The sequence below is a fragment of the Octopus bimaculoides genome, chromosome 20 (assembly GCF_046866305.1).
Source record: "Octopus bimaculoides isolate indiv1 chromosome 20, ASM4686630v1, whole genome shotgun sequence".
Lineage (NCBI taxonomy): Eukaryota > Metazoa > Mollusca > Cephalopoda > Octopoda > Octopodidae > Octopus > Octopus bimaculoides.
In genome coordinates this window covers 48326202-48346435 of record NC_142947.1, presented here as the reverse complement: position 1 = coordinate 48346435, position 20234 = coordinate 48326202, and the positions used below count along the sequence as shown (strand labels likewise).

The 20234-nt window shown below is 36.9% G+C and overlaps 1 protein-coding gene across 8 annotated transcripts in view; it reads right to left on the bottom strand.

The window, feature by feature from the left end:
• Positions 1 to 20234, bottom strand: part of LOC106879872 (ranBP-type and C3HC4-type zinc finger-containing protein 1) — a 47318-nt gene that overhangs the window by 14597 nt on the left and 12487 nt on the right. For 4 of the 8 annotated variants that reach the window (XM_014929594.3, XM_014929593.3, XM_014929591.3 and 1 more), the window contains exons 2-7: positions 19307 to 19485; positions 18679 to 18781; positions 16503 to 16701; positions 13853 to 13924; positions 11101 to 11189; positions 10081 to 10254 (exon numbers count right to left, since the gene is read on the bottom strand). In XM_014929594.3, the coding sequence (XP_014785080.1) occupies positions 10081 to 10254; positions 11101 to 11189; positions 13853 to 13924; positions 16503 to 16701; positions 18679 to 18781; positions 19307 to 19473 (804 nt within the window). In that variant the 5' untranslated portion in view covers positions 19474 to 19485. The remainder of the gene's footprint in view (positions 1 to 10080; positions 10255 to 11100; positions 11190 to 13852; positions 13925 to 16502; positions 16702 to 18678; positions 18782 to 19306; positions 19486 to 20234) is intronic. The other 4 variants (XM_089338633.1, XM_089338631.1, XM_014929592.3 and 1 more) reach the window with 1 other exon arrangement.

Sequence of the window (20234 nt, the reverse complement as noted above, 5' to 3'; positions counted from 1 at the left end):
ATATTCAAACTGACCAAATCAGGCCCAGAATATTCTGCATGTTTTACGTTCAAACTGACCAGATCAGGCCTTTCGCACCTACTCATTCTAAACAAGTTGAAATCTCAAAGCTGAGATTATACATGGATTCTTCAAAACAATGTGAATAAATAAGCAGAACATTTCATAACATCTGAATATAAAAGGGCAACCAGCTGTGCATGTTTGCCGAGTGGAGGGTTTTGATGCAGTCAATGGGTGAGAAGACAAGGTGAAAATGAATACGGAAATAGCCATCAATGGATTTCAAAAAGTATTATGCTAGCTTTTAAATGAAAAGATAAATATTGGTTTGGATTTTCTTCTGGAACAATCCTTGTACTCCATGGTAAGATCTTTTGTATTGATGAATAGAGTTTTGAAATTAATTTGGGGATTCCCTCTGGAATCTCCATAACAGCTCATCTTGAAAAATGATCGTCTTCAGAAATGAGCATAGCCCCTACTGCTCAACTTTGTCATGACAGTTACCTGGTGGTGGTAAAGACAAAGGGTTCCACATATCAAAGAAAGAAGAACTTTGACAGGTCGTGCCAAATGTGAAGATATTTTTGTTCAAAGAATTCCTTTGACTCAAACAGAGATACCTTTCAAATTCCAATAACTTCAGTTGCTAGGGACACCACCATTCATTTGGAATGAGAATTAATAAAGACAAACTTCTGAAAGTATTGGAATTAATTTGAAATCACTGTTTTTGAGGCCAGGATCAGCTGCACATTGCAGAAGTTGTTTCTTTTTGCCTCCCAACAAAGAAATGAGGAATAGTGAAGAAACCCAAGCAAAGTAAATAGAAAAATAATTGATTTCCAATAAAAATATCTTTTTATGTAAAAATGTTTCCCCAGAAAATAAGACAAATATACAATATGAGCTCAATTTTATTTTAAGTTTCATATTAAATTTTTAAATACATTTTCAAAAATTTCAACTCAGCAGCAGCAACATCATCTCCATGGTTTGGATATAAGAATTGGAGGGCATTGATTACCAGTCCCAGACCAACTGAAAGATTCTTCACACATTTTCCTTTTTAACACACACACACACACACATATATATATACACACATATATACACACACACACACACACATATATATATATGACAAAAACGAAACTATGACAGTTGATATGAAGTGTATTGGAAAGACTTGCTCAATCCTTGCAGGCATAGAAAAACATGGAAATTATGATTGATATGTTTCATCAATCACTGCATTTCTATTAATTTCCCCTACATTTTTCTTCTCTCTCTCTTCTTCTTCTTCCATCTACCACCCACTCTTCTCCTATCACTGTACCTCCCTACTCTATCTCTCCCACCATATTGCCTTGCTATAAGTGATAGCACTACATCTGGCCACATGCATTCGCCCATTCCCCATCACCAAATGTTTAGTACTAAACAATACATTCATTCTCTCGTTACTCTCTCTCTCTCTCATTCTCACTTCCCCACCACACCACATGTAGTTTCTAGTCAATCATCCTACAAATAATTGTCATGTTGCAGTCAATCACTCTCTCTCTCTCTCTCTCTCTCTCTCTCTCTCTCTCTTCCATTCTTCTACTCTTCAAGACTTCACTCTGATCGTCCTTCATTCACTCATGAACACCTGAAGGCGATGAGATAACCTGCTTGTATTGGAGAACAAACGAATGGACACAAGAGACCTCTCTGTTTATGGTGCCATTATTCAATGCACCCAGTCCATGGTGTAAATTGCTTGGAGACAAGGAAAGAGATGAGAGAACTTAATTTTGCCAGAATCCAAACAATTTCTCTAGTGTTGCCAAGAAGTGGTTGGGGGACACACAAATAACAGTCAGTCACAGAAAATACAAGCAAGGCATGTTTCCCTGAATTGTCGAAAGGAAGAGTTAATTTGAATAGATTTGAAGAACTGGTGAAATGATAATGATGTTGCATGTGTGAGCATATATATATATTATGCAGATAAGAAACAAGAGGATGTGTGTACATGTAATATGAACATTATCGTTTGCATGATGCCAAGTGTTAAAGAGTACTTGTGTTTTTTTAACATTTGGCATCGTTTAAGAAGATTTCCCTAGATTTCTATCCCACAGCAAATTTGGTGCGTAAGCAAAACACATACGCAATATATGTACAACCAATAATGTTTATATTACTAGAGCTGCTTTTAGTTTGTAATATATATATATCTATATAAACATCATCATCATCATCGTTTAACGTCCGCTTTCCATGCTAGCATGGGTTGGACATTCTTTGATATTTCATTGTGAGAACACCTTCATGAAGACAAATGGAGAAAGGGTGAATCCAAGAAAGCAATTAGGACTATGGCCAGATTTGAACCAGTTCTATAAAGGTTCAGAACAAAATATCACAAACTGGTTTGTTTTATTCCTTACTGAACCTGTAAATGCTGTCCATATATATATTATATATATCTAATTCTTAAATATTGTGAGTATGTGTTAAACTGAGGTGTCACACTACAGTGCAGTGAAAATAATGAAGCCATGTAAAAAAGACAAATATGATAAAAAAAAAAAAAGACCAAACAAAAGACCATACAGTTGGTGTTTGATTAGAGGAGGCATTATCATTGGTGTTTAATTAGAGGAGGGTTATTGTTCGTTAAATTTGTTGTCCTCTTCTTGTGTCTAGTCTCTACATATTCTCGCTCCTGGCATTAGTGTTGTGATCCTCCTATGTTGTGAGAAATACAACAGAAATATTTGGATTAAAATGGGAACAGAGTTGATTTGTTTTAATGAATCTAACATTAAGACTAACTGTTAGTTAATCTAAAACTAGGACTGTCTGTTAATTAACCTAATATTAAAATAATTACGAATTTCACATTTAAGTAATTGTTAATATATGTAAGTTTAAGATGACTTAATGAAACACTAAAACTGGCTTAATTGTGGCAGTTTAAGTTATAAGGAAATAAAATTATCTAAAGTTCAAATAAACAAATCTAGAAAAACAAAACAGTGAAAATATACAAAAATATGTAATTCTAAAAAAGTAATTATATATAATAAACAATAGTCGATTAAGAAAGAATTAATAAGAAAAAACACATTTGCATATTTTAAGTGTTTGGGACTTAATGAGTGAAAAAAATGAAAATTTGAAGACAAAGCTACAATTTGAACCTATGTACATTCAGTAAACAACTGCTTAATTCTGTTACAATAAAAATAGGAGAGTGGAACATGGTCAGTTGGGTTTAGGTTCAATCCTACCATGTGGTCCCTTGAGCAAATGTTTTCTAAGATAGCCTTAAGCTGACCAATGACTTTTCAGTGGAATTGGTAGATGGAAATTGTATAGAAGCCCACTATTTAGTGTGTGTGTGTGTGTGTGTGCATGTAGATGTTGCTATTTTACATCTTCATGGGACAACTGCCAAAGTAAAACAGTGACACCAGGTTTCCGTTGCCTTTTGACAATCAATTCTGTCATTCTATACTTTCAGAGACCAACAGAGTGGAAGAGCTTCACTTGAGAAACAGGTGAAGGTTGACAACAAGGACATCTTCTGACTGTAAAACTCACAGTTCCAACTCATGGATAAATATACACGACATAAACAAACAAATGTAAATCTAAAATTATAAAAAAAAAAAAATTCAAAAATAATCAGTAAAAGAAAAAGAGGAACAAAAAGAGTAAAAAAACAAATTAGTAAACAAGATAAAGAAACTTGCACAGTGCTTGAATTTTGGCTCAGAAAAGGGACAGTGCTGTTCCCCTTTCAAACATGATGTGAGTGATTGTGAAGCTGAGATGATAACAGCTAGGTACCATCACAAATCTTATCACACGTTTCAATGTTAACAAGACAAAAAAAAAAAACACTTCACTGGCTCATTTTTGCTGCCACAGGTGTTTTTATGTCTCATTCAGTCCCAGATTAGTGTCTCCCCCCCCCCCACCACCACCACCAACATACACTAGCCAAGTCCAATTAAAATATTCTACTTGTTTTATATTCAATCTGGTCAGATCCAGCCTCTCACATCTACTCCATAATTTTATTGTGAAAATAAACAGCCACCTTGTCGAAATCTCAAGGTTACAAGATAATACACGATTAATTCCAAACAATGTGAATAAATAAGAAGCATTACATTTGGTGGAACATATACGGATGCTAAAAGGTTAAGGATGTGCGACAAAGCGAAACACTGATAACAATGATGTCCCCTATGAAGAGCATCTGCCTGTAGACCCAGCATTAAATAATTCAATCTACTTATTACCTGCAGACAATCACCCTGACCCTTTTAAGTTGCATTCAGTTACTATGACAATCCATTTTCTCTCACAACAAGGGATTTGCCACACCTCCCCGGTCCCTCCCATCCTTTATGTAATGACAATTTCTTTTAGCATTGCAGAGGCAAATGAGTGTTATGGGTTTGTCAGGGAAATGAAATCCTTTTCCAGATTTTTGCCTGCTGCATTTCCAGTCTTTTGCTGCATCATCAAGAGATGCGTCTCTGGTGAAGTTTCACTTTTCTGCACTTTCTCTGCACACATTCACCAGTATATCCTCTTGGTCAAATCGTACAACTTTCATTAGTAATGAGCCACACCAGAGTAATTGGAACTGACTACTTTGTTAGTGAGTAAACACATTAATAGAATACAAGTGAAGGGAGTAAAAGTGTTTACACTTACGGTTTACGGGGAATAATCTTCCATTATACAACTAACAATAAATTCAAACTACAATGTTTCAACATAAAAGAATTGCATCTGTGATATTTTCTTTATTTTCTCTTTAATGTTGGGATTGTAGATACTTACACGTACATATATGCACATGAATATATGTAATAATGTATTTATTATAGGTGCATGTATGTATATTTATATCTGCATGGGTGTGTGTGTGTGTGTGTGTGTGTGTGTGTGTGTGTGTGTGTGTGTGTGTGTACATACTTATAGATAGACAGAGGGAGACTTACTTACTCAAGACTTATGTTTTCCAATCCTGTGAGACTCAAGAACCAGCAAGCTTCATCCAGTGCCATTAATCTGTTACAATCCTCTCTCTGTTCCCTCTTCTTTCCAACTGCTTCCAGTGCATCTGGCACAAAGTGTTCTTGGATCATCTCTTTTGCTCTCGGTTTCCTTTTTCTGGTGCCCATGTCTTTCCAGTATTTGTATGTTAAATGGCTGGCAGAGATGCCAAATGTGACCTTCCAGATAATATTGACACAGCACCAAGATGTTATACAGTATCTGGGATTCGTTTCACTGAATGATTTCTTTGTAATTCTATCTCACTGGTAACTTTGAGGATCTTCTGGAGGCCTCGTTGGTAGAATACGTTCAACACATTGGCCACTTCACTGACATCTTCCAACTTCCACTGCAGTACAGAACTGTACGACTATTGACATGTATAGAGGAACCTTCTGATGCATTTTATTGTTGCCTAGATTCAGTACCTACATTGAAACATGGTTCCTGCTTTACCAATTCTGCTGTTCCCATCACTATGCTTCCATGATGACAGCTTATACTGATGTGAAGAACTGATGTGGTCAAAGATGAATGGCTAAAGGAAACACTGAAGAACACCAAAGCTGCTGGATATGACCAAATCTTGGCTGAACTCTTGAAGAATGATACAGCAGAAGCAGTAATACAGCAAAAAAAATCTGATGGAAACAACAGCAAACCCCAGTTGATTGGTGAAGCATTTGAAAAGGAAAACCTAATAGATGCCAACGATATTGGTTTGATGGCTTTTCAATCTGGGTACCTGTTGCTGAGGATGAAGCACATGTCATGCTGAAACCACATTTCAGTACTGTCAAATTTTGTCATCTGATATAATCCATGCTTTTTAGCATTTAATGTCTATATGAGATGATTTTTCAGGATGATTACTGCAGCTTATGGTTTTCAAAACCACACATATATACTAAGTTGGAAGTGCAAATTCCTATTTGTTGCAAAGGTTGCTTCTGTCACTAACGCACGCGTGCACACACACACACTGTATTTGATATCCAATAAGACTCGCAGCCATGTAAGAGTTCCTGTTCCACATTTCTGTAGGGTTTTTGTTTTTTTAAATGATTTTCAATGTCTTTAATGCTTATAAAAATTTGTAACTGCAGTGGAAGAGAAATTATAACACATGGACAAACATTTCACTAAAACACAGGGAGAAATATTTTTCATAAAAATGGTTTCTCATTGAGGCACAAGGAGGGTTAGTCAGTGGCATCAATGCCAGTTCTTAGCTGCTTCTTTATTTTATCAACCCTAAAAGGATGAAATGCAAAGCTGACTTTGATACAATTCGAACTCAGAACTTTCCCAATGTTCTAAAAATTCTGTTAGCTCACCACTTTAAACTTTCTCATAATAATAACAATAATAATCCTTTCTAGTATAGGCACAAGGCCTGAAATTGGACAGGGAGGCATAACTGATTGCATCAGCCCCAGTACTTAACTGATACTTATTATTTTATTGACCCTTAAAGGATGAAAGGCAAAGCTAACCTCGGTGGAATTTGAACCAAGAACCTACCGACAGACAAAATGCTGCTAAGCATTTTACCTGATATCCTAATGATACTGTCAGCTGTCTTTTGTTGTCAGCAAGAGGAAGGAAGAGGATATAAAATTAAAAAGACAAAAGTATCTTCGCTCTAGGAGAAAATATCAGATTAAGTTCCCAGTAGAGATTAATATTGGGAAAAGAAGAAATGAGAGAGAAAAAAAGGAATGGTAGTTTATGGGGATGAGATGGGATTTCAGAGATGGCTGCAGAAATAAAACATTGTGGCATAAGCTCTTGGAGAAAACATTTTACTAACAGGAATTAACCAGAGTCGAATAGATGAGAAAAATGAAAAACATGACACCAAAGCTGAATATGAAAGCAAAAAATGAAGACAATAAGAAATGGTTGAAAAGAGTTTGTAAAAGAACAAAGTATCAAGTCTAGTTGGCCATAAAGAGAATATGATTAGTTAAGGAAAAAAAAAAAAAAAAGGATTTCTCTACAACTTAGAGAAATATAGGTAGTTAGGGGTCAATCGCAGCTGTTTCTTCTTGAAGGACATCTGCTGATTCTATTATTAAGTTACCCACAGTTGTTGCTGTAGGTTAGATATTAAGACTGAGAAGTATGGAAATATTATTTGCAGATTTATTGCATAACAAAAGAGGAAAATGGAGATTTCTTTGGTTTTGAACAACGATATTAAAATCATGCAAATTCATGGTTGAAAAGAAATTAAATGAATTTAATTAATAGCAGAGTAGAATCAAGGAGATTCATATTTATCCTTATGAGAAAGAAAGAAGAAATGTGAGACTAGTTAGGTATAAACAAAAACTAAGGCAACTCAGGGTTATTTGAAAATATAAGTGGAAAAGGTTTTATGAGACATTTCTTCTACAGAAGAATAAGAGATAGGTATTTCTAACTCCAAATAAGCCATGTAAAGAAAGTTGTAGAGAAATGTCCAATGGAAAAGTATATTTGAATTAGGATATGAGTTGACAGTTTGAAACAATACTGAGTGTGGTGTATATTTAAAAAAAAATTTTCTACATGAGAATGAAGTTAAACTAGAGGATATAGTATATAAAGGGCTGCTGGAATATAACGTAAACAAGTATTAAAGGGGTAGAAATGCTTAAAGAGAGAAAAAAAGAGCTACATAAAATGGAGTTGTGTTAGTGCAAGAACTAATATTTGTTTGTCATCATCATCATCATCATCATCATCGTTTAATATCCACTTTCCATGCTAGCATGGGTTGGACGATTTGACTGATGACTGGTGAACCAGAAGGCTGCACCAGGCTCCAATCTGATCTGGCAGAGTTTCTACAGCTGGATGCCCTTCCTGACGCCAACCATTCCGAGAGTGTAGTGGGTGCTTTTACGTGCCACCGGCACGAAGGCCAGTCAGGCGGTACTGGCAACGGTCACGCTCAAAATGGTGTTTATTACGTGCCACCTGCACAGGAGTCTGTCCAGTGGCACTGGCAACGACCTCACTTAAATATTTTGTTCACGTGCCACCGGCACAAGTTCCAGTAAGGCGACACTGGTAACAATCACGCTCAAATGGTGCTTTTTACATGACACCGGCACAGAAGCCAGACAGCTGCTCTGGCAGTGATCCTGCTCGGATGGTGCTGTTAGTGCTCCACTGGCACAGGTGCCAGTCATCGAATTTGGTTCAGTTTCAATTTCACTTGCCCCAACAGGTCTTTGCAACACGATCCAAATTAGACCCATCGTCTCCAGCGTGGAAGGACCTCTATATAAAATATCCTGGTTACTTTCTCACATCCTGAAACACATACTCTCCACCTTTCCGGGACACGTCAAGAACTCCAACGAAGTCATCAAAAGACTGCACCAATTACCCCAAGACCAACTCAGGCAGAACAGATACGCCTTTAGTCTTGACGTTGTCTCAATGTACACAACGGTGCCAGCACACTCAGCGGTCAACCTATTGACTGACTGCATAATAACCTCCAACATCCAATGCTTCGGACTTACCACAGCTGATATACATCAACTTTTGTCCATCATCATGGACAACACCTACTTCGCTTTCCAGGACCATATATACAAACAGACAACAGGTCTCCCCATGGGATCCAGTCCCTCGGGTCTACTAGCCATCACTTATATGAACCATCTGGAACGTCGAGCACTCAACATCTGCCGCTCATGTTTTTCGATTATTTATTTATTTATTGTTAAAACAAGTATTTTTCTTTAGATATTTAGTATAAGTTACGATACATACATTGATTTTTTTTATTATTATTTTTATTTTATTTTAGACCTCACGAGTGACTATATTTTTGAATAGATTTAATTGTAGATCGATTTGATTATTAATCGAATTATTAATTAAATTGGTTTTATTAGTTATCAATTTGAAAATATAGCCACAAAACATGCGTAGTCATTTTATACCATTTACTAGTTATTCTTTTATGTATTTTATTGATTTTTTGAATAAGGTTTTTATGATATATTTATTTTCTGGAGGGTATGAATTACATTCTTCTTTATTGAATTATTTAATAGTGGTTTTTCTCTAAATTATATACATATATTTTATATTGGGAAATATGATTTAGTATTGCTAAATTGAATTTTTCCCTATAAGTTTTGGAATTTATTCCCTAATATTATTATTATTATTATCATATATATATATATATATATAGGGTAGGAAAAAATTATATAAATTTTTTTACCAGTGGCCTAGCATGTATACAAAGTCAATAGATATATTTTTCATATAAAATTAGTGTACATTTAAACACAAAAAGAGGTGAGCCTTAGCAGGTCACCTTACATGCTAGAAGGAACAGTCAAAGGTGCAAACCACAGTTGAGAGCAATTTTGAAGGGAATGAAAAATAAAAACATTTAGCATGTTTTACAGCTGGACCTTAGGTTTCGAACTTTAATTAGCAAATAAAATAGTTTGCAAGGCAAAGTTCTCATCAGTGAGTACATTAAAACATGAGCATGTTTTTCATTCCCTTCGAAATTGCTCTTAACTGTGGTTTGCACCTTTGACTGTTTCTTCTAGCATGTAAGGCGACCTGTTAAGGCTCACCTCTTTTTGTGTTTAAATGTACACTAATTTTGTATATATATATATATATATATATGTAGGCTTCTACAGATTTTCAATCAACCAAATTTCTCTAACAAGGCATTGGTGAAGCTGAGGTTAATTAGGAAACACTGGCCCAAGTTGCCCCTTTGTGGGATCAAGTTAAAAAAATATGCTGTTGCACACACACACACACACACACACACACACACATATATATATATATATATATATACATACTACCAAAATATAGTGTGCTTGTGCTAGTACACACCCACTCATAAATGTATCACTAGTTTAGGTTTTCTTACACTAATTAAAGAATAATTTATATAATTAAAATATAATCTGTAATGTTTATACAAGGGCAACAAGATGAAATTTGTTAAACAGAAAGCCGTACCTCTCTTTGGACTTGTTCTGCATCTTCCTCTTGTTTTTTCCAGTATTTCTCCACAGAACTCATAGAATAATTGTCTGGTACCTCATAGTCAACAGGGCGTGGTTCAGTGCACATTTCACAACCAGGACGCATAGGAAGGTTGTCGTATGTACATTTGCTACATTTCCAACCAGGCTGTAGGTAGAAATGATGACAATGTCATTAGAAGAGGTGAAGTGAATGCAGGAAGGGAAAAAAGAAACGGAGAATTGTAAAAGATACACGTAATGGAAAGGTAAGTCTGTGAATAAAGCAATAGAAAGAATTGTTGGTTGTAGTGACCCCCAAGATTTTGCTGGTATTTAAATTAACAATTAACTAAGGAATGCTGGAGAGCATTTGTAATTTACAGTGTAATAAGCATCAATTTTTTTCTTTTTTCTTCCTTTGCAAATTACTTCCTTCCATGCTAACAATTCCACCAGCTCACTGCCTTGCTGATGATGGTGGTGGTGGTGGTGGTGGTGGTGGTGATGATGATGATGGTGGTGGTGGTGGTGGTGGTGGTGGTGGTGATGATGATGATGATGATGATGATGATGATGATGATGATGATGATAAGAAGAAAAAAGGTCAACAAATATGGAGACCAGAAAATTGAGATTGCCAAGATGTGGCAGCTGCAAGAGTCAAACATAAAGGTTGTTCCGGTTGTCATTGGAGCAGTGGGTTCAATACCACCCAACCTCAAGAAATACCCTACAATCCTGGTGTGTTGCAAAAATTGGCTGAAGTTGGAATTGCATGCATATTGCGTAAAGAACTGCCTGTCTGAGGTCCTTGCTGTGACTTGACAGACAGCACAACCCCACCCCAGTACACACAATATCTTCAAGCTACATCACCACAATAATGGATACTGTGTGATGTCTTCAGTAATAATAATTATGTGGAGGAAGAAGAGAAGAAGAACAACAATAACAGTTAAAATTAATCGAACAACATTTAACAAGAGATGCTGCAATGAAATAACTGACATACCTTCACGGAAACATTTTCTTCAACTGGAGAACTTCCAACTAGGTTGGACATTTCAGCAGCAGGAACTCTGAGGCATGCCCCTGATAAAGCTGTTAGGAGGAGACAATAATTGATCCAGTTTTAATCACAGCCGATTCCGACTAGGAAGGAAAAATGAATTTTTGATAAAGTCTACAAGCATCTGTTATGGTTAGAGGCAGAAGGAAGCTTGTTATATAGTTTTAAGGTTAGTGGGTTATTATATAGTATCACAAGCACAAAATATGCCAGGTGTATCACATCCCCTGGTTTAAGGACCACCACTATTTCTTAAATGCCTTGAGTGAAGTTCATACTATTCTGTTCTCAACATTCAAACCAGGTCTGTTCCAGGTTTTCTTGGAAACATTGAGGCTGGCTGTTGTTCTTATATTGAGTCTAGGGGGAGTAGTCAAGGACACAAACACTGCTGTTCATCTCTTTGTAATTTAAAACTGATTCTTATCAGCCCATTCTGTTTGTAAACAGGTGCCACAGGGAGGCATGGTTCCTCATTGAAAGCAGTGGCACCATCAAAACTGATGTGTTTTGATTGGCTTTTGGTGCAATGTTTAAATGTTTTATGTTGGAGGAGGTCAAGCTGTTGCTATAGCAACCATAGCCCCATCAAAATATATACGAGTGCCTTGGGAATACAACAAAAGAAAATGCTGTGGTCATGAGACTTAAGTTGATATCATATTTTCATATTGATTTCTAATAAATGTATTTTTGGTGGGAGAAATCAATGAATTATGGCAAACCCCAGTACATCACTGGTATTTACTTTTTCTTCTGTGGCCAAACTATGACCAACTTCGTTAAAAGGAAGGTGAGGATAGAGAAGAAGGTGGGTGAGTGTGTCTAGACTGCTGATGTTGAATAGCCCTAGGAGAAAAGTTACTAATAGAGGGCACTTTCAATGCCTTAGAGTAACCCAAACCTTTGTGGAGGAATACCCCAGCCCCAACCCTAAATTACCTTCACTTACCACTTCTTATACTGGGGATCTTTTCTTGTTGAAATTTTGTTTTATCTTTTGCTTTTCACTTGTTTTTTTTTTCTTTTTCTTTTACTCAATGGTTAAATACATCTTTGTGAGTTGTATTTCATCCTTGAATTGTCCTCAATGTGTTGAGCTCTTGTGGCCAATGAAAGAAATTATTATTAAGATTCTTATTGTTATTACTGACAGTGTGGTGAGTAAGAATTAATTCCTATTTGCTTCTGTCTAGAAATCAAAGGAAACGACTACTGTTCCCTTCAAACTTTGCTTTGTTTTGAACCTGACCTATTTTCCTTTATATTTCAGACAGATTCAGTGCCATGTTGCTGAAACAGACACATCAATATAACCAATAATGTGCTCAATACCATACATTTGTTTGACCAAAATCCCTTGAGCATGTCCTTTAGTGGCTGACAATATGTGCATTTCTGATCATAAGCAGGAATAGGGAGGGAGCATCATAGCCATGTAGTGAGACAGATTCTTTAGGGTTTCAATATAATGTAACAAAAACAAACTTTGAAGGAAATATTAACCATTTTTCATACTTTCTAGGAAATAACAGTTGCAACCCAAGGACAAAAATTGTGTTACATATTTACAAGTGAAGTAGTAGAGGGGTGAGTGTAACTGGCTGTTCTCCTCCCCTACAATTTCAGATCATGCACCAGTATCTGGAACAATTCATGGTTACTGTTGTCACTGTTATTGTTAATGTTATAATGGCATAGAGAGTCATCGTTAATATGGAGAACAAAAACACTTTCTGGAAGTTGTTGTTGGTGAACAATTTCTGACTCTGCAGGAAGATTCTAAAACTGAATAGATACATGTCATTGGTTTGGTTCATGCTGTTTAGAGTCATTGTTCCAGGGGTAGCTTTGACTGAAGAGACACAACCAGGTTGAAACACCACTGTCTTTTACTCATACTGCTTTGGCAATGCCCTGCCACTACATTACGACCTCCACACCTCAAGGGCACTTGTCACCATTTATCTCTCTCTTCCCTTACTCTCTACCATCCCCGTTTATATTCTGATCCCTGTCCCTTGTGAGTATGCTCTGGCACTTCACTATCATCTCTCTCCTTCTGTTGCTCTTCTCTGAGACTGGGTAACCATGTACCTCCTTTACAGCAGAACACCTGTTTCTGTCCTCATTGTTGAGCACACTCTCTCTCTTACTAGGTAACCATGTACCTCCTCTACAGAAGACACTTATTTCTGTCTCTCTCTGTCACACTCCAACCTTTCATCATCTGACACAAGATCCCCTCCTCCAATGACCCCCTCCCCTCTCAAAGGATCTTTTCCTTGCAAGTTACTTGGTGACCCTGCCAGTGCTGGTACAATGTAAAAAGCATCCAGTCCTTACTGTAAAGGGGATGGCATCCAACTGTAAAAACCATGCCAAAATTGACTTCACCTGTGCTTGTGCCACATAAAAAGCACTCAGTCCACTCTACGGGATGGTTGGTGTTAGTGAGGGCATCCAGCCATAAAAACCATGCCAAAACAGACACAGAAGTCTGGTGCAGTCTTCTATCAGGCCAGCTCCTGTCAAACTGTCCAACCCATGCAAGTATGGAAGGCAGATGTTAAATGATGGTGATGATGATGATCATTATTATTATTAGTAATTATTATTATTATTAGTAGTAGTAGTAGTAGTAGTAGTAGTACTGTTGCCAATATTATTATCAATACTCTTATGACAGACATACCATGAATTTCCTCGCAGTTAGCATTACTAAGAATATCAAAACTGCCTGGGTATACTTCATCTGATTCCTGTCCTAAAAAAGATAAATTACACATTCTCATTGGAATCAATATCTTTCACAGAGACACATCTTAAGGAGTTTATTTCAACTCCAGGCCAATCTTTTGTCCATCCAACATAGTTTTTGTGTTGACAGTTTTCTTTTTCTCCAAAGTCAATTTCTGTCCTCTAAATCAGACAAAATAACCAAAAGATATTCCAATCTTAGAATTCAATTTCATTTTTTCAAATACTGCCAAAAAATCCCTGCTGACATTAAAATATTCGACATGAAGTAGTCTTAAAAGCAGCAATATGTCGAAACTCTTACAACAGGGGTGGGTTACATCTATGTAAGTGACAGAGCTTCTTTACTGATGTCTTGTAATAAATGATTTCTGGATTTTCAGGTTCCTTTTGTACAACAAAAGGGAACCACTTGAAATGCTTGCAGAACTCCTCATCTTTAGTTTTCAACAGCAAACAGACATTGATGTTTATCAACAGAAAAAGTAGCCATCACCTGAGTTAACAAGAATTCTACCTACCTGCTTCTTATTGCCTTCACATCTTACATGTTCAACCCTTTCCCTCTGACCCCTTTATTTCCATCCACTACTCTCTATATCTGCAACCAGTGTCTGCTGACCCTACATCTCCATTCACTGACCCCTATGTCTCTGAAGAGTGTAGGATTTCTAACCAGAAGATCAACACTATACAACTTACTCCAACCAGGGTGTCGTGGCCACCCCTAAAAACAAGGTCTGTTATCCTTTTACCTTCAACTCCCTCATACATACACAGTTGGGTAGTAACTGAATGTTGGAGGTCAAATTAACAACAATAAAACATAATTAGTTTAATGACAACAACCATCCAAACTGGACAGAGAAAAAAAAGAAAGAAAAAAATGGATGTAATGAGATTTTCTTTTGATTAAAAGAAAGCAAAATGTTGGGTTAACTCTTTTGTTTTCATGTTTCAGTTAAAATATGCTTCCTTGGTTTTAAATTAATTTTGAAAATAATAAATTTAGTAAAATAACTTTTGCCATTAAGGCCAAGATTTGAACATAAATTACGATGGAATTTTAACTGAGATCCCTTTAAAGACAGTCTTAAGTGGATTGGTATCAAAAGGGCTGAAGGCCTTGATGAATCCAAATTAAAGAATGGATGGTTAAAGGTAGGGTTAGTAAATTCTCTTCAAAAATCTTGTCTTCTGTTATAGCTGCAAGTTGACCAATTTGAGAATGGAAGTCAACCAGACAACTGGTAAGTCAGTGAATCTTCCAAAGATCAGCAATGTGCACAAGACAGCAGTGATCAACCAGAAATTGCTATGACTTCAAGGGCACATTGCAGCACTCCAGGAAACGTGGCTCCCATGAAAGAGTGTATAACTTCTTCTGTCAGGGGAAATGTATAGATGAAGCCAGTGAGCATGGTGTTGGCTTTATCATAAGAAAGTCATTGCTGAAGTTGGTGGAACTCTGCAGCAATGATTTAGAGGAGATTCTTTCACTCTGATTGCACACTTTAGAATGGGACTGTCAACTTTGTCGGTGCTTATTCCCCAACCCTCCATTGCATGCAAGACAAGGATAAGTTTTATGAATAGCTCTCTAGGAAAATACAGGTGATCCTAAATTGAGAACAGCTGGTGCTATTTGTTGACTTCAATGCCAGAGTGGGAGCTGATCACTACTTCTGGATGTTGTGTCTGGGATGGTATGGGATCAGCAAGGCTAGTGGAGCTCTGTATGCTTCATTGACCATGTATCACCAACACCTACTTCCAGGCCAAAGCTCCACACATGGTTTCTTGACATTATTTTTGCTCAGGGCAGTGGCACCAGCTAGATCTGATCCTTGCCAGTCGCAATCACCTGAGGAACATGCTCCTGACTCAATCTTTTTAGAGCACTAACTGTGACACAGATCACTTCCTGGTTTGCTCCTCAAACCCCAACCAAAAATGATGCACTGCACCAAGCTTCCAGGCAAGCAACATATCAATGCTACTGCAACTCAACAGTCAGCCAAAGCAGATGCATTCTTCAAGTCACTGGAAGACATCCTCCTTACAGACCTGCCAGAAGGTAATGTTCAGCAGAGACACAGACTCTGGGACACCATCCATGGCACTGCATAGTGGGAAGGCAGAGAAGGAGACAGGACTGATTTGAGACAAGCACAAATGACCTCAATGCGCCCCTAAAGGAGAACATTACCCTGTAGAAGCACAAACACCAACCCACCAGGGCAATGCTGCAAATTTTGCAAGCTACAGTGAAGACGACTCATTTAGAAGACTAATATCTGAATATAAACAGCGAATGTAGAAGCAACTCCTCAGCTAGCAGAGAGCTGTTCTTATATTTGATGGCCTGATAAAAGTCACAGTCCAGAAGTTGATAGGAAGGACATCCCGCTGTATGAAAATGAAAGAAAAGAAAAAAAAAAGAAAGGAAAAAACATGCCAAGACCTAACAGACACATGCACTGATAATAACATAGATACAGTAATGTGAAATAAAGAAATAGAAACAACACAAAATGCAACAAAACATCAACTATGACCAGCAAAGATACAAAAGTTTTAATTACTTTGTAATTCAGCTGCTGCACATCTTTCCTTATCAACTTGTTCTTTTGTTAGGTTAACTTTATTTGCAGGAACGAGGTAAATAAACACACTACTGCCTTCTTTGACACCATGTTTTGATAAGACATCCTTCTCTTTGGGAATTTTATGAGACACAATTAGCCGCTGGACTTGTACAGGTAAGTTATGTTTGAGGAAGACCTAAATGTCAATTAGAAAATGGAAAAGAAAATCAAAAATTGTTCAAGGAAATGTGAAGAAAAGTATTCTAGTGTAAGATTTATTGAAATATAAGGGGCAACATTACAGCAACTCTATAGAAATTCTTAAGTGTGAGACCCTTAATCTGTGCACAACTTGCCTGTAGTAGAGACATGTGGTAACCTTAATGCTTATGGAGAGACTTTACCTGTAGTAAATACTGTCAATGGAATTAACAGGAGCAGTGATGTACTCTTAATGGGTATACAATGCATCAATAGAATATAATGTAACATGCAATGAAACTGTAATATCTAAAGGGATTGTGGAACTCTGTGGGAGAAATAGGGAAACAATGAATCACAGAAAGAAACTAAGGCTCAAGGGATGTAGGAGGAAATGTATGAAGATATTTAGGTAAATCTTCATACTTAGTTGATTACTGACAACAAATGAAATGATTGTATATCATCATGAGCATCAGAATAAATGTACGTATACACAAACACACACACACACACACACACACACACACATATATATATGAGCCTCACAGAGAAGACAAAAGATCAATATGATTAGAAATTTGCTGATCTTGAAAAGATTCATCTGAGTAGAAATTAAGTTCCAAAGATACATTATTCATGTTGAGGCCCCCCTCTCCAGCAACTCATCTTCCTAACATCCCTCCCCGCTCCCTCCACCATCTCTCATTTTCTTATTGCAGACTTACCTGTCATCCACTTGCCCAAGCATCTGCTTTACATATATACACATACAGGGGGTTTGGGCTAAATCTGATGATTTTTTTAGGTCGCCTTTTTTCAGGAACAGTTTGATGTATTAGTGAACAGTCAACAAAGTCGGCTGACAAGGAGGACCGGAAGCCAACTGAATATTGGAAAAGAATGACCGGTATCATGATAATTCCTGCCAGGTATGCAAATGCTGGCATTACAATTGCTGCTCAATACTTTGTGAACACCACAAAGGCTGTAAGACATGACATGGACAGCTTTGATTTTATAAGATATTCATTCTTTTACTTGTTTCAGTCATTTGACTGTGGCCATGCTGGAGTACTATCCTGAAGGGTTTTAGTTGAACAAATTGACCCCAGCACTTATTCCATGAGCCTAGTACTTATTCTACTTCATTGTCTTTTACCGCACTGCTAGGTTATGAGTGACATAAACACACCAACACCAGTTATCAAACGGTGATAGGGGGACAAACACAGACACATATATGACATATCTCTCGGTTTCTGTCTACCAAATCCACTCACAAGGCTTTGGTCAACCTGAGGCAAACTTCTTACCACACAGCCACGCCTGCATATGTTTGTGTGTATATATATATATATATATATATATATATATATATATATATATATATATATATAGACAAGTGTGCTGAAAAGGCCTGGTTGGAAGTTAAACCTTCCAAGTTCTTTAAAGGGCATAGAAAAATTGAAGGACCACTGCAATAAGTGTGTGAATCTGAGAGGGGAATATGTCAAATAAAATCATAATTAACTGATCTTCCTGTATTTTCTTTTACCCAAAGCCATGAACTTTTCAATGCCCACCTCATAGTAAAGTAGTAAAAAACATAATTCAAGGCAATCTAAGACCATTGGTGCCAAAAGAAAATATGGTGCAAATTAGACTTGGGAAGCAAAGTGTTAAGTTGCAGCTCTTTACTTTTGGGGTTCAAACCCCATAATAGTGGGCAAACTGTGTTGAGAAAAATGAGATTAAAAAAAAAACAGTGACAGAGGTTGGCGGGGGGGGGGGGGGCAGAGGGGAAGATGAGAAGAATTTTATATAAGGAGTAATAGGGGTATAGTGAAAGTGGGAGAAAATGAGATGGGATGATTGAGAGGGGGAGAGAGTGAGGAAGGAGAAGGTGACTGGCAGTAGAAAATAACGAGAGATGAAAACATTAATTGAAATGGTCTCAAAACTAATTTACCATTCTCTTAAGTTCTCTTACTGTTGTCTTGGAATTAATTTTCATCACAAAAGGCGGCGCTGAAGAGACTCGGTCTTCAATATAAATCTTGATGCTGAAAAAACTTTTAAGAAATAACAGAAATAGAGAAAAAACAAGGTTTTAAGGATTGTTTAGACAAGTGACTCTCAACTAGGGTCCGTATGACCCTTGGCAGGTGGAGGGAGAGTCCATATAAGATTCTGTTGTTAACATTTATCTCCAATAAATTGGTTGTAATTCAACAATTTTAAAAATTCAATTCCTAGTAATATTTAATTGTAAAAATTAGGATTTTTTAACCACTGAATGACTATGAAGGACCACTTGAGTAAAAAGGGGTCCACAGGGAAGAAAGGGTGCTGCTTGCATGACAGTGATACTCATTTACAACAACCATGTAATTTCAAGGCAAACAACCACACACACACACTATAGGCTTCTTTCAGTCTCCGTAAACCAATCCACTCACAAGGCTTTGGTCTGCCTGAGGCTATGAGAGAAGATACTTGCCCAACATAGTTGGAAAGCAAACATCTTGACCACACAGCTAACTCTGCCTGTATGTGCGAACTTACAAGTAAAAAGAAAAACTGAAATCAATACTGACCGATATTCTGTATCGATAGGTTCTTTATGAAGAAGTTCAATCTTCACTGATGTTTTCTGTCTTGCAAGGTAAGCAACAAGAGTTTGGGAAGTTTTAACATCCCCTGAAGTTATGGCTGTCTCCAGCTGAAGTATACATGCCCCAGGCTCATTTTCTTGGCCCTTCATTTCCAAATGACTCTGAAAAACAAAAATCATACATAAAAGCTGGGTTTCTTCAAAATTTTCAGCAGCATTACTACTACTACTACTACTACTACTACTACTGAGGATTCCCCATATTCCATCCTCTGTATTACTTCACTTAAAAATGGTCACAAAATCTGGTGAACAACCCAACATTCCAAGAATTTTTCACAATACTGCTCTTTTGACAATATTAAAATCCTTCTTTTCAATCAACAAAGACTTGGATATAAGGCACTTGCTAATTGTAGAGAAAATTATGTATTACAAGTACCTGTCCTTGATTTAAAACTAGATAGCATTTCAATGAGCATTGAGGGGCAAATGTCATTTGCCAATGAAAGTTTAGATAAAACCTTGCCACAAGAATTCTAGAATTATCAACTATGGATTTAGAGGTTTTTGCCCTTTCTACATTGGGACAAGAATTTTGTGAATCCAATATCGTCGTATAGAAGTTCCTTGTTTGTTATCAGATTAAATATGGAGAGGAAACTGTTCTACACTATTCAACATTACTTCTATTGGGATACCGTATAAACCTGGCACCTTGCTGCTATTAATCCCCTTAAATCCCCAGAGCCAGTTTATCTTCTGTAATCTTACAACCCATAATGAACCGTATCTGCATGAAGCTGTTGTTGGTGGTGGTGGTGTTTTTAAACCATCAACAATCACATCAGCTACTACTGACAGAATGAAAAATTCCTGATCCCTAAAACTTTCCCAAGAAGCATCAAAGC